The 17,252-nt window shown below is 36.7% G+C and overlaps 1 protein-coding gene across 1 annotated transcript in view; it reads left to right on the plus strand.

Annotated features, from left to right (window-relative positions):
• The window catches only part of b3gat2 (beta-1,3-glucuronyltransferase 2), a 57,822-nt gene that overhangs the window by 36,358 nt on the left and 4,212 nt on the right, over window positions 1–17,252 (plus strand). The window contains exon 3 of the mRNA XM_015369954.1: window positions 6,488–6,636. Coding sequence (XP_015225440.1) covers window positions 6,488–6,636 — 149 coding nt within the window. The remainder of the gene's footprint in view (window positions 1–6,487; window positions 6,637–17,252) is intronic.

Here is a 17,252-nt window from a genome sequence, read left to right on the forward strand (position 1 = left end):
CAGATCACTAAAGCCTCCCATCTACTGCTCTGTCTCATTTATCCAGACACAATGGAGCCTGCGCAATTACGGTGTGGAGTGCTGTTCACCTTATTCTGTGTGTTTCTCTAATTGTGCACGCACACACTGTAGACAAGACTCTAATACACACCTGCCATCACTTGAATTGAGACAAAGGGAGAAGACAGATTGTTCCAGGACATGAATATGCAGAAAACATGCAGTTGAAAAAAAATGCTTGATTTACTGTTGAAAATGAAAGTGTGAATATGGAGGTGGAGTAAAAACAAAGCACAGTCTGCAAGCAGGAGGAGGCACTGCAACACAGAGAGGCTTGTACCTTTGTTGAAGTGGTACTTGTGCCTTGGGAGTGCTTCAGGGATGGGGACATGAAAATGTTTAACCCGGAGTAACCCTGGTGTTTATATCCTGATGCTGGGATGGTGAGATGGCAAGAGCATAGAGCACCTTAGCAACAGTTTGAGGAATGTTATCACAAAAGAATTGACTGTTTGCAGGACTTAACAGAAAGTCAACTTATAGGTAAACAATATTATCTATCCTTATGTATATATGTCTGTGTTTTATTATGCACAGTGTTAAACCTTTTGATGTTACATCTTAAAGCTACAGTTTGAGAAAAAATAAATTATACACCCTTTCTGTGTTTTAATTTTTTCATTTTATGTAAAATGGCATAATAGACTGGGGTAAAAAATGAATTAAATTCAGTTTTCTCATATAGCATCAATTCAGGACACATTTCATCTCAAGGCACTTTACACAGACAATTTAATTAGATCATACAGACAGATTGATAAAACATTTTCCATCTATGGAGAACTGGCTGACTGTTTAAAGCAGTGGGCAGAGATGAAGTAATCCCATCACAAACATCATCAATTTGTGAAGGGAAATTGAATGGTTGGCCTTTGCAGCATTGTGAAGTGATACAGCGGAGATACAAATGGAACAGAGTCTTTATAATGTATTACTACATTGTCTGACTATAATCTGCTAAAGTAAAAGCTTCTTTTTAGGGAGGAGAACGCTTTTAAAGTTGAAGAGTTGAAGGTTACTAAAAAATGGTCAGGAAGGATAGGGTTCTTAGATAAATGCATTCACAGTCAATGCCATCTGTCAGCACAAGGTCTAAAGTATGAAGCTGAGAATTTTGAACAAAGCCAATCAAGTCAAACCTATCACCTTCATTCTCAGCATGGGTGTTAAAATCCTTCACTATAATGACCTTGTCAGTATGTAACACTAAATCGAATTATAGTCTAAAAACTAATTTAGAAATTTAGATTAAGGACCTATTTGATTATACAAAATTACAAACAGAAGAGGTTTTATGCTTTACAATTTGGATGGCGGAAACTAAGGTTTAAATGTTCAAATGAAATCTAACTATTAACTGGCCAAGGACTGATCAGTAAATCAGACTGAAATATTTTTGCTACTCGTTTTTTGCCCAAAATGTTTGGGCATGCAAAAATTTAAGTAGCTAGAGGCCATTGCCTTATTTATGCCAACATAAACCTCTTGATGCAGCCAGGTTTCTCTAAGACAACATAAATCTATTTGATTATCGCAGATCAAATCATTGACTAACACACCCTTTTAAGAAAGAAATCTTACATTTTTCCCTTTTTTCTAAACTGGAGTCACTTTAATTTTAATTAGGTTATCAAGATTTACTCCTTTATGATTTTTTTTCTGATTTATACGATTTTGACCATGGGCTAGACACTGTCAGGTGGGGTAATGGCTGGGAAACAGCAGAGAATGAAAATATGTTTATAAAAAGTTATAGTATTTTGCTCTAGAGGATGTGTTTTTGAAAATCACTTCACAGGAAGCTTATTTAGTTGAGATTATAGGTGCCTTTTAAGCACCATCATATCAGGATATGTTTTCAGCCTGATTATAAGTGTAAAACTGCTAAACAACATTTCAGGTATTATTTATATGTCTTAGACTTGAGTGTAAGGTATCATACAGTATATCAGATAGATATTATTACACAGAGAAGGAAAGCAAACAAAGTGTTGTTTAGAGTGATAAGACCTGTTGTCAATCTCTTGTCAGCAAGGTCAGTCTTTGCTTGAACTGGGTCAGTTTTGATTAAAAATAGCTCCGGTAAGGCACTGGGGAGGTCTCCATCTCTGTCTTCTTCTGTCAGTCCTTGGTTGTGTGAATACCACAGGAAATTGTTTAGATGCCTTTGACTTCTTTAACAATCTTTGTTTCAGTTTAGTCTCAGATCAATTCAAATAAAATTGTGTTGTTGTTTACTGATTCCTACTGTATCAAAGTTAGTTAAAGCCAAGGCTTATTAAAGACATCCATAAGATCTTGTTTTTGATAAAAGAAGAAAAAAGCAAAATCCTTAACCTTTAGAGGCTTTTATCTCAGTGTCAGTCATCAATAGCTAAATTGTAGGTAAATTCATATTTTTTATACACTTTTTGTGTTAATCTTTGTTTTTTTGGAAAAGAGAAATTGCTTAATTTTCACTTTATTTTGAATGGATGCTTAGTAATGACGGGGGCGCTGGTTTACACTTCCTAAATGATGACCTTTCAGCTAATATAATTGCATTTCTGTTCCTTTTTTGTAATCAAACATTACGTTCAATCAGTCATGTTATTTCAAGTTTTATTTATTTTGAACTAGTCTTTATATAGCAAGCTTGTATGTAAGTATTTGGCAACAATTATTTCACCATACACTAGCCACATTGGTTTGTATTTTCTTCCACAAATTCTTCTGGATTCTGTAAAACTGAGGCCCTAAGCTTCAGGTTACACAGTAATCCACTTGTGAAGCATATTAGGATGTTCCAGGAAATACAATTATTATGATGATGTTAATTTTGTTTGTTATTTTATCAAAAATCTAGAGCGTTTTAGTGTAATTTAAACTAAAAAGGAATAAACAGCTGCAGGAAATGTGTATCTTGTAATTGCTCTCATCATCTATCATTTTGCTCCACCTCTGCTGCATCATATATCTCTGCAACAAACCTGCTGTATAACACCCAGAGCAGTGATAACCTGTACATCAGTGTGACCTAATAGGTCACTGGGTGTTACATACGTTTCTACTTAAAGATATGTACACAGAAACTGTAGAAGTCAGTTATCAACAATTAGGTTTGAATATAAATAGCATTGTATCTCTTTTTAGGTAGAACTTTGAGAGTAACACCGCTCTTAAATTTGTTGCTTTCTTTGGCAGCTGAGCGTTGCAACGTCAGGACAGCTGCCACTGGATGGATGTTTCACAGAGGGGGTGAATTTCCTCAATGATGCACAAGTTGCAGCAGCAGACCACCCACTAATAATCTGGAGAAATTCACAAAATGAGCTTATGCTGTATCATAACTGGCTCCAGAGATTTCATCAAAAAACAAAAAAAAACCAATAGCTTTAACATTGGGGTTGTTTTTCTATGAATTGATGAGTTTATGTAGGGATAGAAATACAATTATAGCATAGCACTGATGTGCTAGGACTCGACACAAGATAGAATAAATGCCAACTGTATCTTATAGTGAACAATGTTATCCTTGAGTAGCAGTTATGTAATATTCAAAAGACAAGTGACTTTAAAAATGGTTAATGTTCCCCTTGCTTAGACTGTTGGGGAGAAATCAAAGCACTGGAAGAAAAATATATATTTTTCTGTTTATCAAATGAAGCTGAAGTTGGTTTGGAAGACTCTTGTTAGCTTGACCTGGATCAACTGCAATGTCCCTCGCTCAACGTTTCACCAATCAACCAATCAGCTTTCAAGATCTCCTTCATTTAGCCTCCCTCCAGCATGCCAGCAAACCTCAACCACCTACACCCTATCTCCTCTTTTTAGGGTTTAGTGCCTCAGTTTTCCAGGGGGGGAGTAGTCTAAGCCATTGTCCAGGTTACTCATCTAGCCATCTAGGTGAATGTTAATTCACAGCATCATAGTCTTTTGCCAGGGTCCAAGTGCCAAATACCTTATTTAATTTGTGTCAATAAAACTTATATATTTCAAGCTTTTTGCTGTATGAGTCTCTCCAGGTTGAAATGCACATAAAACTGAAAACACAAAAGCCAGTTTTACTGGGAACCAGCACAAAAACTCTGTTCTTCATCAAAGCTTAAACAGTAGCGGCTCCTCAGCAAAGCGAACCCGTTCCCGTGAACCCCACCTCCTCCAGGCCTTTCTCCAAGGCTGGGCCCAGAGCCAGGATCATCATACTGTTGTTCAAATGTGGTAATTCTGTTGTTCTTTTAAAGGCAGAGGTCTATACTGTAGCTTGTGGTTTTGATACCATCTCATGGCAACATGTAAATACTCAGTTCAGTTAACATTTATCAGAACTGTAAATTTGAAGCATTAGTATTTCGATCAGCTGTTTGTCAGAAAGGCGTTTTCTGTCAAATTCACCAAGTAACTGACTGCATTTCTGGGTCTTTGGGGTTTTACAGTATACAAATAGTGCTTCTATTTACATCTGACATGTCTTATGAGGAAATGTGCAGATCCTTTATCTGAAAAATATAAATATAAACCAAAGCTTATTCTTTCCAATCACCTGAAACCTAAATTGTTTGTTTTCTTCTTTGTCTTTATTTTGGTCTATTTTGGGTTAATCTGTCTTCATCTCACCTTCCTTTTCTATTCACTGCTAACCTCTTTTATTTCATAAGTAAACCTTCTCTTTGGTCTTCTTTTTTATCCCTGGGATCTTAACATCCTGTAATTTCACACAAGCTTGCTATTTATAAATTTTTTTTGTGAGCCGCCTTGTATGTTTAAAAATCAGTATAAGCGATGAAAACCTGATCAGTGCAGCGTCACATTACAAACATTCTAAACAGAACATTCCTCAAATTATGGGCATTAGCAAGGTAGTGGGGATTAGAAAGTATAGGCATATTAAAATGTTTTGAATGCTGTGATCTAATCATGACAATTTATCCTATAATGTATTCTGACATTAGATTGCAGCTTTTTCCACTATAACTTTTTATAAACATATTTTCATTTGATCAGTAGTGTGATGTAAACCTTTCCTCACAGAGGAAATCTTTCTAATTAATGGAATTGAGTAATAGCTTTAGCATGGGGCTGGATATGTTTAAGTCAGTAGAGTAAGCAGAATTAGATGTCATTATAATAGAGCTAAATCTGGTGATACTTGATCTTAACCATTACTGTACATAAATAGTACGGCAACAGAGTCCTAAGAAGCAAAGCACCACAGAGCTAAATGTGGGTTGTAGACAGAGATGGGAAGTAACGAAGTACAAATACTTCGTTACTGTACTCAAGTAGATTTTTCTGATATTTTTACTTTACTTTACTACTTATTTTTATGGCGACTTTTTACTTCTACTTACATTTTTACACAAATATCTGTACTTTCTACTCCTTACATTTTAAAAAATTGTCTCGTTACTTTAGTTTTGAATCATTTCAATGGAGTTACCGTTATTATTTTTCACGTCATCAATACCAAATTCAATCTAACTGGATGGGAATCTACGTTGCATTTGACGCACCACTACAAGATGAATCGACAGATTCTGCGGTATTCATTGGCGGCAAATCATTGCAGCTTGGTGGCGGTGGCGTTAGCATAGTAGTATGGACGACGAGATGATTGAAAATGAACACAACGGAGATCTAGTCCTATTGGCAGACATCCATTTAAAATGTAGGCAACGGCATGAAAAAAGTGGTTTCTACTTTTACTTTTATACTTTAAGTAAATTTACAAGCTTGTACTTTGTTACTTTTACTTGATTAAAGAAGTTTAATCAGTACTTCCACTTTTACCAGAGTATTTTTTAACACAAGTATCTGTACTTTTACTCAAGTACGGAAAGTGAGTACTTTTGCCATCTCTGGTTGTAGATAAAAAGATAAACAGATAAAAAATATATATTTGAAGTTGTGACATATACTGTCGCATTAGTAAAGGTGTCCAATAGATGCATTCAGATGATCGTAAACTGGGCATGGGCAAAAAGTATGTGAAAGAAAAAAAATGCAAAACATGAAATTATGATTCCATGCCTCAGAGTCAGCTTACACATCTAATGTGTGAAGGATTAGGGGGATGCAAGCACATGCTGATAGTTCCAAGGTTACAAAAGGCAGCAGAGGTGACCTGATTTAAGCTTTTCTCTTCAGTTTATTGCCTTTATTTGTGGCTCTAATCTTATATCCTAAGTATTTCTCCACTTTCAAATATACAGTAATACTGATGGCAGGCCCTCCCCACTGTTTCTGCTGCAACACTAGCATAGTCCCCATTTTAACTCCCCATAATTATCCCAGGATGATAGCAGCCACCATGCCGTAAATGGATTTCATGTCCGGCCCATCATGGCCTTTAGCAACATTAATGCATCATTATATTCTGCTGTGATTATAGCACACCTCGGATATGCGTTTAGTCCCTAATGGCTGACCTTCCCTTTTTTTATCTCAGGCTTTGCGGTGAATCTCCAGGTGATCCTTTCCAACCCGCGGGCGCTGTTCAAGAGGCGGGGGTCTCAGCCCGGGATGCAGGAATCTGACTTCCTGAAGCAGATCACCAAGGTTTCTGAGCTGGAGCCCAAGGCCAACAACTGCACACGGGTCAGTAACCTTTGCAGCAACAGCAATAGACTTTAAAAGCACTTTTAAATGTATTATTGTGCTGTAGAACAGGAATACTCACTTACATTTTGCCTAAAAGTGAAAAATATTTCAGACATATGTTGTCACTTAGTTTAGAAAACTTTTTTCCAGATCACAATAAGCAGAGTAAGAACACATAGTTACCTAAATTGTATTAATTTGGGGACAATCTTTAAGCTATACCACACAAAAATCACTGAGTAATAATATGAAAAAACGTTTTTGTCATGTCCTGCTATCCTTACAGGGACTTTCCATTGACTTCCATTTATGTTGCATTATTTTTTATGGCCTAACCTATCCTTTACTCACTACCTAACCCTGAACCACAGCTGTCAAACGTATTGTATAGTAATGTTTATTACTCAAGTAGAAGTATAAATCCTACCGTCTAAAATCACTTTTGTAGAAGTTAGAGTAACCTTAAGTAAAAACTTAAGGTTTTTACTTAAGTAAAATTGTAAAATTAAATTTTTTTAAACTACTTAAACTATAAAAGTAAAAGTAATGGATCAAAAAATGTTAAGGACAGAGGCTTTAAACCATACAATGGTTACACTGTATTAACAACATTTTTCTACAATTCTGGTTTATAACTTCTTTATAGTTCATTTTCTAAGTTTTATAATTAATAGTAACATTGTCAAATTTATATTTGCATCATCTTGAACAATTACTTATTTTGGTGCAGTACCAATTAAGCCAAAAAGAAATACATTTTCAGGATAAAACTGAGTATTTTGATGGATTTAATCTTTTTTTTTTTTTTAGATACTAACAGGCCATAACAAAAATGAGCTTAAATGAAACAAAACTAGAGTATATTTTTAAAATGTAAGGAATAAAAAGTAGAGATAATTGCAAAAAAATATAAGGAGTATAAGTAAAAGTTGTCTAAAATATAATTACTCCAGTAAAGTATATAGCTAGCCAAAAATTCTACTTAAGTAAGGTAACAAAGTATTTGCACTTTTTTACTTGACACCTCTGAACTTATCCTAAACTAAACAACTTACTACAAAATTCCCAACCCAAGAACATTAGATTAGCAGTAGAATGTGAAGCGGGATTTTTTTGCTGAGGGCCTTCAACCCTTTATTGCATTAACACTGTCTATTTATGGAACAGACCTTTGTGAGATGAATGGTTTACATGTTTAATTAGAGCTGATTTTTGCACCAAAATACAATAAAAACAGTCTGCTTTGTGGTGCATATTTGTTTATCACATAAAGCTTTTCTGGTAAATGAGTCTCTATACAGTCATCTTTAAACAACATGTAAACAAACAGAATGCAGAAACAACACTTATGTCACCACTAACACCTTAGGTTTGACAATCCAGTGCATGCTTCTGTTGGCATGTTTGAAAGTGTAGTCATAATTATTGCAGCAGTAACCAACCAAGGGGTAACTCTCCCCACTATTGACAGCATGAGTCATGATACGAGCTACTGGCACAGTCTAAACATAGACCCACACAGGCTGCATTGGACAGAAATGGCGCTGTGGCTTCATCGATTCTTGTTGTGCGCTCAGACAGCTTGGATCGATGCAGTTCATCTGAAGTCACCACAGGCCCTTTTGGCACTTGGCTTTATAAGGCCACTCATCCTCTTGACAGCCATCACAGAGCAGACTTAGAGGACTGTTTGTGAGAAATGGATCCCATTATGGTTTTTCCTTTCAAGCAACAAATGAGCCATATGTGATGGCTGCCTGCTGCTGCTCCAAACGCGTGCTGAATCTGGCAGATTAATGAAAATGCTTGATTTTTCAGAATATTTTCTCGCTTATTCAATGTCTTACTATATATCCATAATAATGGATATCATTTTTACACAACTTTACCCCTTTAAAGGGAAATAAAAAATATGTATGGGTTTATTTTGCTGTTGAATAGTTATCCTCAAGCCCAAATACATCAACTGTGATTGATCACACCTCTCTAAATGTGGGCTTGGGTGGTTCTGATTTATAGAAAAACATCTCTGAATGCTGGTAACATGGTGTGTGGGTTTGTTTTTTTCACTTACCATCAAGTCAAAGTCGATTCTTAAGCTACTTTTCATTATTTATGAGATTTACTTGATGTTTCTTTCTTCTTTTGCTTTGTTACTTATCTTTGGCTTCAATATTCCAGCTATCATAAAGCCAATATTACAATAAATAGTTACATTCTATCAGAGCAAAGATACATTAATAATGCCAGCAAGCTTTGTTGCCATTTTGTTTTGTTTTTTTGTAGATGAGGCATAGTGATAAACATTAATGTAGAATCCAGCTTGTGGCAGAACAGTTAGAGATTCAAAAGAAACAAGCTCCCCTGGCTGCTGTTTGCTTTCAGTGGTTTGTTTGAAGTAACTAAAATTCAAATTTGTCAAGGCTTTTAGAGGCTCTCTGTGTTAAAAAAAAAAAAGGATTTCATTTATGATGGGGGAAAGAGTTTTCAAACCATTCTGGCCTGATTTAATAGACTAACAAATGAATAGTACCCATGTGACAACATGAAATGGGATAAAACAATGTATATAGACTGACGGAGAAATAAAGTTATTAACAGCACTAAATCTGAAAGGAGGACAAATACATTCATTAGATGTTGTCCACAGCTAGTAATCTAGAACCATCTCAGGATATCCAAGGGGGCATCAGCAGGTCATCCAGGAGGTCACATAGGAGCAGGGCTATGCATAGTAATACATGACAGGGCATCTTTATCCATACATATTGTGCTTCAGCATATTGTTTGTTATTGTTGAGGTTTGTTTTTTCCAAGGGATTGGAGTGACAGCTAAAAGCTGAAATTTAAAAAGAAAATTTGATTCAGAATTGTGCAGATAATAGTGTCACTTTGTGGAAAATAGTTGTGAAAATACTTATGATAAAGCAATATTGGCCATAAAATATCCTGTTTTATTGTTGTTTATGTGTTTAGGGTATTTTTTGTGTATTTGAATTAGTCTGTACTAATTTTTTGATCTAAAAAGCTAAATTTTCTTTTAATGTGAATGGGGCAGATATATATGTTTTTTATTTTTTGTTCTTTTTATTTCTGATTTATTTTTAACTATTGATCATTGAGTTGACAAATTAAATGAAGTCACCGTTTCCAACTCCAAAAAAAAAATGGATTGCACTTTGCCAGATGTCCGTTTCATGAAGCAGGTTTAACAACCATTATTTCAAATGCTTAATTCCAAATTGTTCTAGCCTAAAGTCAGGAGCTCTGAGTTTCAGGTTTCACAATGGCTGCTATGAATTAGTTCAATCACCTCCAGGTAGAATTACTCAGAGTTTAACACGTGTGAAACAAGTATGAAAAGCTATTATCAGTGGAGCCCCAATTCGATGAGTCACCATGACAACATGCAACCAGAAGTGCCTTTTCTATACCACTGGAAGTAGAGATTCTAATAAAGAAATTTAAAGAAAAAATTAGAATGTGTTTAAAAGACAGAGAAAGAGAGCTACAGCTGCAAAGGAGAGGAAGATGGCGCTGGAGAATAGACACTCGAGTTAATGCGTAGGTTTATATGAAGTGTTTTTACCTTTATTAAAAGCACTCTCCTCTCTGTTGTTCCATTTGTAGATCACTAAAATAAGATTCTTACCACACTTCCAGACTGAACGGTAATAATATATTTTCTAAATTACATTTTTGCAGAAGAAACTAAATTTCGGAAAAGTAAAAAAAATAATAATAGTAAGTATTAAGTTTTATCTATCTAGCAATGTTTATACCTGATAAGTGTCCGTTTTGACATTTATCAGCTTGACTGAAGATGTATTCATGGTTTTTGAAATACAGTTCTTCATAGTCAAAATAATACAAATGCTGACCAGTAATTAAAGGAGTATAGAGACTTCCAGAATGTTTATTCGTCAAACCGAAATGCAATGTTTGTTAAAAAAAAAAAAAAAAAGTTTGTCTAAGGACCTACTAAATTATTACTGTAAATTATTTTTAATGCACCAAACTATGACAGAAATCTCTGGAAAAAAACAACATGATTGGCTGTAAGGAAAGCAGAAACAGAGGACACTTAGAGTTTACAGAAGAAAACCTGCTACCGACCAGGTTAGATCTGGGGAGGTGGAGGAAATTCTCTTTGTGAAATGTAAATCTCAGTTTCCTATATTCAGGTTTAGAAAACAGAGTAACAGAGTTTCAGTAAACCAGCTTTGTGAAACAGACCCCAGGCATCTACCCTAAAACCTGCCCAGCTTCTGTCTCCCAAATGAAGCAAACCACCTGCTAGTTCTTACGGTCACTGAGGCATGCTAACCCCCTGAATAAAATATGAATACAAGATGGAAAATTAAGATTTTCTTTATCCAAGATTGAACAACCAACACAAGTATTTTCTTATTGAACTGGCATCATGTATTGTAAATGAATTTGTGTCAGCATGGGTGGAGGTTGGTTGAGGACCCAAATGCAGAGATGCGGGAGGCAGGCAGAGACGAGTTCTTGCAGGTTTAATTAAATCATAAAGATAACAGAAACAAAATCCAAGAATCAAACCGAAAGGCCTGAGAGGTCAGGAGAAAACACACATGGGGAGCCAAGTAACAACAAGGAACCAACACTGAAGAACTGCACAGGGGGAGTATATATGGGAGACAGAACAAAGACTGGGGTAATCAGCTGATATGGAGCAAAGTCAAAGTCCCAAAGGGAGAACCATAAATATTTGAGCATAATAATTATAACAATAGGAAAGTTAAATCAATATTTAAAAAATCCCAAACTGTTTCTCAAACAGGATCAACAAACGGTATAGATACAGTAGAAAGGTTTGTTTTTTACTGCTATAATCAGATCTACATATCTGATCAGAGGAGATACATAAGGACGAAATAAAAGCAGAGACACACAAAGCTCTTTAAGAGCTGCTAATTCCTGAGAGTGGAAAGTGAGAAAATCTTGTTAGAAATATTTATAACAACAGCATAAAAACTGGAAAGTTGGAGGGTCTTTCCCACACAGGTCATTTTTCCTCAGTGATGCGTCACTCATGCCCCTCTGTGTTTATGTGATTGGGATATCAGTTCAGTTAAAAAAATACATTACCAATTCCAAAGGGAAATTAAATAAAAGAAACACTTCCACTGACAGGCTAACAGTTTGAAATTAACAGCATCACAATTATTAATTATTAGAGCGTATCTCTGGCTGCAGACAGATTCTGACTCTGACAGCAGCTGGTCCTCCACCAGCTGAGGGTAGACAGTTTAGCTCCCACTGCATGTGTGGATCGGTTGACCCACATTATTAATTTCTTGGAGCTTTGTGCTTCCTCAAAGTTCCAATGACATAAAGTCTGACAGATAAGTCATGTCAAGCACTTTGTAGGCTCATTTGCACACTGATTGCTGATTGGTTACTTACTAGAAGGTGAGTGGGAGGGGCCTCTCCGCTGACAGGCAGGAGAAGATCACAGTCTGCCCAGGAGAAACCAAGTGATGTTCACTTATTTTGGCAGGATTGGTTTGAGAAGGCAATGCATTTGTTTGAAGCAGCACTGTCACCTATTGCCCCAACATGTAGCCAGCTGCACAGAGGACTCAAAACCCCATCGGAGAGGTCCATGTTCAGAACCAATACTGATTAAAAAAACAAACAAACAAAAAAACAAACAAATAAATATTAAATATTGACCATAAAACATTGCCCAGGAGTGGACCGCTAAGAGGAAGATGTCCATTCTGTCACATGTAGAGTAAAACTAACACACCATTTCAGAAGTAGTAGTAGTGTCATGGTATGGGGCAGTCTTGCTACTATACTACCTGAGTTACTTGTAGTAACCCTGAGTCCTGCTTTCCCAAAAGATCAGATGAATTTACTGTTGCTGGGCCTTAGACGGTTAGTTCATAATTAAAATCCTTGAAAAATTGCTGAATTAAAACAATTCTTCAAAGAAGAATGTAAACAGTGATTCTAAGGTAAAACACATTATGCCAAACATAATATTTGCCGTGCATTGTGGCATCTTTATGGTTAGTTACTGTAAGCCGTAGCTGTCAAACACCCAAACTATTCAGAAACAATTTTAATCTATGAGAAATGTTAGGTTGCCCTTCATGGAAGTAGCTCTATGCAGCAGAAATAAACACAGCTTTCAGCTCATGGTTTACTATTTAATAAAGCTGCTCTGCTCTCTTTGTTTCTCATTGATTTGACTTAAGCCAATGAATTCAAAAGAGGTGTAATTTGATGTGATATAGAGGCTAAAAGGGTGATTTTAATCACAGCCTGGCAGGAAAGGGGCAGAGAGTAACTCTGGCTGCATACAGATTCTGACTCTGACAGCAGCTGGTTCTCCACCAGCTGAGGATCAGTTTGGCTCCCACTGCATGTGTGTGGATTGGTTGACCCACAGCAAGCAAAACGGAACAAAATGTGAAGAGATAGCCTTTTGTTTTTAAGACATGAGCAGGGTGTTCACCACCTCGTTTCAGTTTCTATCCTACCTTACAAACACCTGTCCTTCTAAAATCTGCAAGAGGCTATCAGTAAATGGAAAATAGAAATGTTCTGGTTCACTGTATTCGAGCAGGTCACACTGTAGCTCTGCAATTTCCTGGGTGGTTAAAAGTAAATGTTTCCTGCTGGGAATAGAATAAAGACCCCTGGGCCGTCGGATCATCGTTTTCCAGCTGGCTGCTGCTGTTGCTGACAGCGTCAGCATCATGGAGATGCCATGCTGCTGAGTCAAATAAAGGCTAATAACCGAAAGAGTCATTATCACGCAGGAGGGCAGCATTTATCAGATCAGATACCGCAGCAGTTCATTTGTGGAGTTATGTAAGTTAAAATCTTTGATCATTATTCATCCAGACAGTCCAGCAGAACCACTGATGCACAATCGTTTTAACATTTTAAATGATAATCTCTTTCTGTCTGTTTTTACATTTTAAAAACAAAGGCTTGAAAAGCATCCATCATGCCTGTGTTCAAATATTTACATATACCAACTTTGATTAATCAATACAACCCAATTATATATTCTAATACTCTAAAAATACACCATTTGGACCAGATACTGCATTTTGATTTTTGTTCCAGCTGTGTTGGACGTGAGCTTTTCATGCTTCCTGAAGGTCGTTTTAAGTGTGTGATCACTAGAGTTCTGTTTTTTTTTCCAATCTTTACACCCTATCATGATCAACTTTATTTGATCATGGTAATTATTTCAGGAATAAACCAGGGCCTTTAATACGATGATGGATGGACAGACAGATGGTTCGTTCAATTTGCATATGACCTGATTAAGGGTTTTATCCATCAAACCTTTAGAACTTCTTAAGCAAACACATGGTTTTCAGTCAGCATTCACAACTATTTACTCTAAAGGTATTACATCAAATAAAAACCAGCTAAACTGCAGATGTTCAAAGAATCTGACATTGCAGTTGCTCTGAGTCACTCGGTTGAAATTTTCTGACAACAGCGACAAAGGGACCCTAAATAATTTATAAATCCAACTTAAATGTATTGAAAACATAAATTGTCTCCACAGAAAACCTGTAAAAGTCAAATAAACAATAGTTTGTGTTTAAAATAACGAGAGAAATGCTGTCTCTCAGAAAGCCAATATTGAAGAAATAAGAGCAAACTCAGGGTTTTTTGGACAGTGCTGTGTACCCGCTGTGACATGATTTAATAAACGGACAAAAATGTCAAAGTGTAGCTTCAGGAAAGCTCCAGGATACAAACTTTTGCTGCTTCAAGATGTCAGAATTGCAGTGAATGTGTCTCTGATGCAACTGTTAGCTGTTTCATGTCTGTTTGATTGCAATAATGCGGCTCTGAAACCCGTAACCTTCAACACTTTAGCTGCAGGCTCTTTTTACTCTGAGCTGTGTATCTGGGACCGGATCAGAGAACCTTGAGCCTGACCTTGATAATCGGGCAGTAATGCTCATCTAACTGCCGGGTCAGTCTCTGGGAGACGGCTGACAAGAGCCGTGATGTAGTTAGAGCAGGATGGTAATGGCAACAGACAGCAGTGACAGGACAAGAAAAAAGGGGGGCAGGCAGGAACAGATGGAGACAGATGATCCCACAGGAGGGAAAAGGAGATCGAGATGTGCAGAAGCTTGTTCAGGAAAAAGTGGATCGCCAGAATGAGATAAGGAAAAGAAAGAAATGATGAGGGGGAAGTTGAAGGAAAACTCTGCAGTTAGAACCTTGGTCTAATTCCAGCTGTGCAGCTAATCGATCTGTGAGCACTGGTTGGTTAGGTTTGAGCAATCTGATCCTCAAAGCAGCTTCAATGCATTTGCAAATTACAGACATGTTTAACGTCTCAGGATTTTTGACTTTTCTATAACTGAGGACAGGAGGCTAAAAGTTTCCAGAGGCTGGAATCAATCAAAGTCTCCTTTGATTGATCTAAATTCTCCTTTAAGAAGAGTAGTGGATCAAATATGGATCTAACATTCCAAACAGGTCTTTAAAGAGGCAGGCAAAGATTTACACAATCAACAGCTAAAGGTTATTTGCATTTACAAGTTTACTAAATGTGGAGCTCGTTTGGAATGGGAAAGTCAAACTGATTGAAGAAATCAATGGACAGACAGGGAGAACGTGCAGTCCTGACAGAAACCCCCCCAGAGGAGATTTAAGCTCAGGAGCCTCTAATTATGAAGCAACAGATCTCATCAGTTCCACAGCAGTTTGTATTGCCATCAGTAAAATCTGCAAGTTTTTTAGTTTAGTTTGTAGAAGCAGCTCTTCAACTTTGACTACACCATTCCAGTACCAATATGTTTTAAGTAAATATTTCCCTTGTAGCTCGCACTGCACGGTCAATGTCTCTGTACTGCTGGCAGGTGAACCAATCTCTCTCCTCCACAATCATCCTGTATTCAGCTGCATTGATCTTTATTAAAGTCATTCTAGTTTCAGGGATAGTTTCAAGGGATACTTTATTGTATGTCTCATTCCATGTCTGTTGGTTTTGCTGTTCTTTTTACATCTTGTTGCAGGTGATAAGGCAGACTGAAAATGTTTTATCATTATCTACTTTCTATCTCCTCTTTCTTTCATCTTTTCTCCTTTTTTTGTTTTTCTTCTTTGATTCTTTATACATTGCAGTGTCCATATAATCTGTAAAACTCCCTGCATACAGTAATTATAATAAAGCAATTTATATGCATGAAACATGCGGAACACTATGGCTATAGCCCTACTGCTCCACTTGTGAAAGTAAAATCTGTTGGGCTCTTTTTGGCATCAAGACAATAATTCTTATTGCCACATTGCCAGACAGGACACTGTAAAAAAAAAAAAAAAGTAATTCTAGTTTTATTCTTACTTTCACTATGAGGCAGTGTATTTAAAGAGACTTGCAGAATAAGTCTCAGATAGTGCTTTGGATATAGAATATAAAGTTCATTCTTTTGGCATCTGATCTATTTCCTAATTGCTTCTATATCTGTCTCCTGTGTGGCTTGTGCCAAACTTCAACTACATTTTGCATTTTTTTTTAAATATTGACTTCCTTATTCAGTTCCTCCACAATCCCATCTAGTAGTTGACTTGTCGTGTTTTGTGGTGTGTGGTAAAAAATTAGGTGGTTTGATCAACTTACCTGTCTTTTTGTTTCATTTAGTTCTAACAACAACCTCTTCTTGGACAATAGGGAACCGATAAATAAAACACAGAAAAACTTAAAACATGAAAAAACTGCGTATTATTGATTCAGCCTCAATAACTTTTAATTTAGAAGAAGCAACACTGAATGAGATGAGTGCCGTTAAGTTTCAAAGTTTCCAGAAAAACGTTCCAGGATGAGGCCGGCTGAGAGAAGCAAAGTCTTCTTGCCCAAATCAGTCTGAGTAAAAAGGACAGAAAGAACAAATTGTTTGAGCGAAAAGGTCTACGGGTCGACATTTCTCAGAGCTATTCCAGTACAGATATAGACTAGATCCAATTAATGCCCTGCAAATATAAGTTAACCAGAGGAAATTCCTTTGAGCAGCTTAGCAGGTCATCCTATGAATATAAATGACAACAGTGTGTTGACATTTTGCAGTTTATAATGAAGCTCAGAGAAGAGAGATAGAGTTAAGCACCCTAAGGCATGGTGATGAAGCAATCATACTCTAAAGACCTATGTAGTCCATCACAGACACTAAAGGCATCCCCTACACCTATGATATTAAAGGATAGTGTGAATTCCCACTTTCTGAATGTCTGTGCAGGTAAAAACACTCTCCTACCCGACATGTAGTGAAAGAATCTCCCCAAAAAAGCGTAAGAACTCTCCTCTTCTCATTATAAATTTGTTAAATACTTGCTTTCTTCTCATATTGTATGGTGAAAGCAGGGGGGCTACAATGAATTAGCCTGACGTAGTCCGACTCAATTCTAGTCAGAATATGAGTCTGATACTGCTCCATAGAGCTTGGATTATGGGGCGTGTTTCGAACGAACCAGGAAAAAAATGCCTCGGTACTCAATTGGATAGACCTACAACCAATAAGAGCAACGGAGTGCGTGACGTATCTTAAGCGAGGCATAGTTGTTGTCCACAAAAATCAAAGCGTGCAGTTTCACGC

Source organism: Cyprinodon variegatus, unplaced genomic scaffold, assembly GCF_000732505.1.
Source record: "Cyprinodon variegatus isolate N-32 unplaced genomic scaffold, C_variegatus-1.0 Scaffold40, whole genome shotgun sequence".
Taxonomy (NCBI): domain Eukaryota; kingdom Metazoa; phylum Chordata; class Actinopteri; order Cyprinodontiformes; family Cyprinodontidae; genus Cyprinodon; species Cyprinodon variegatus.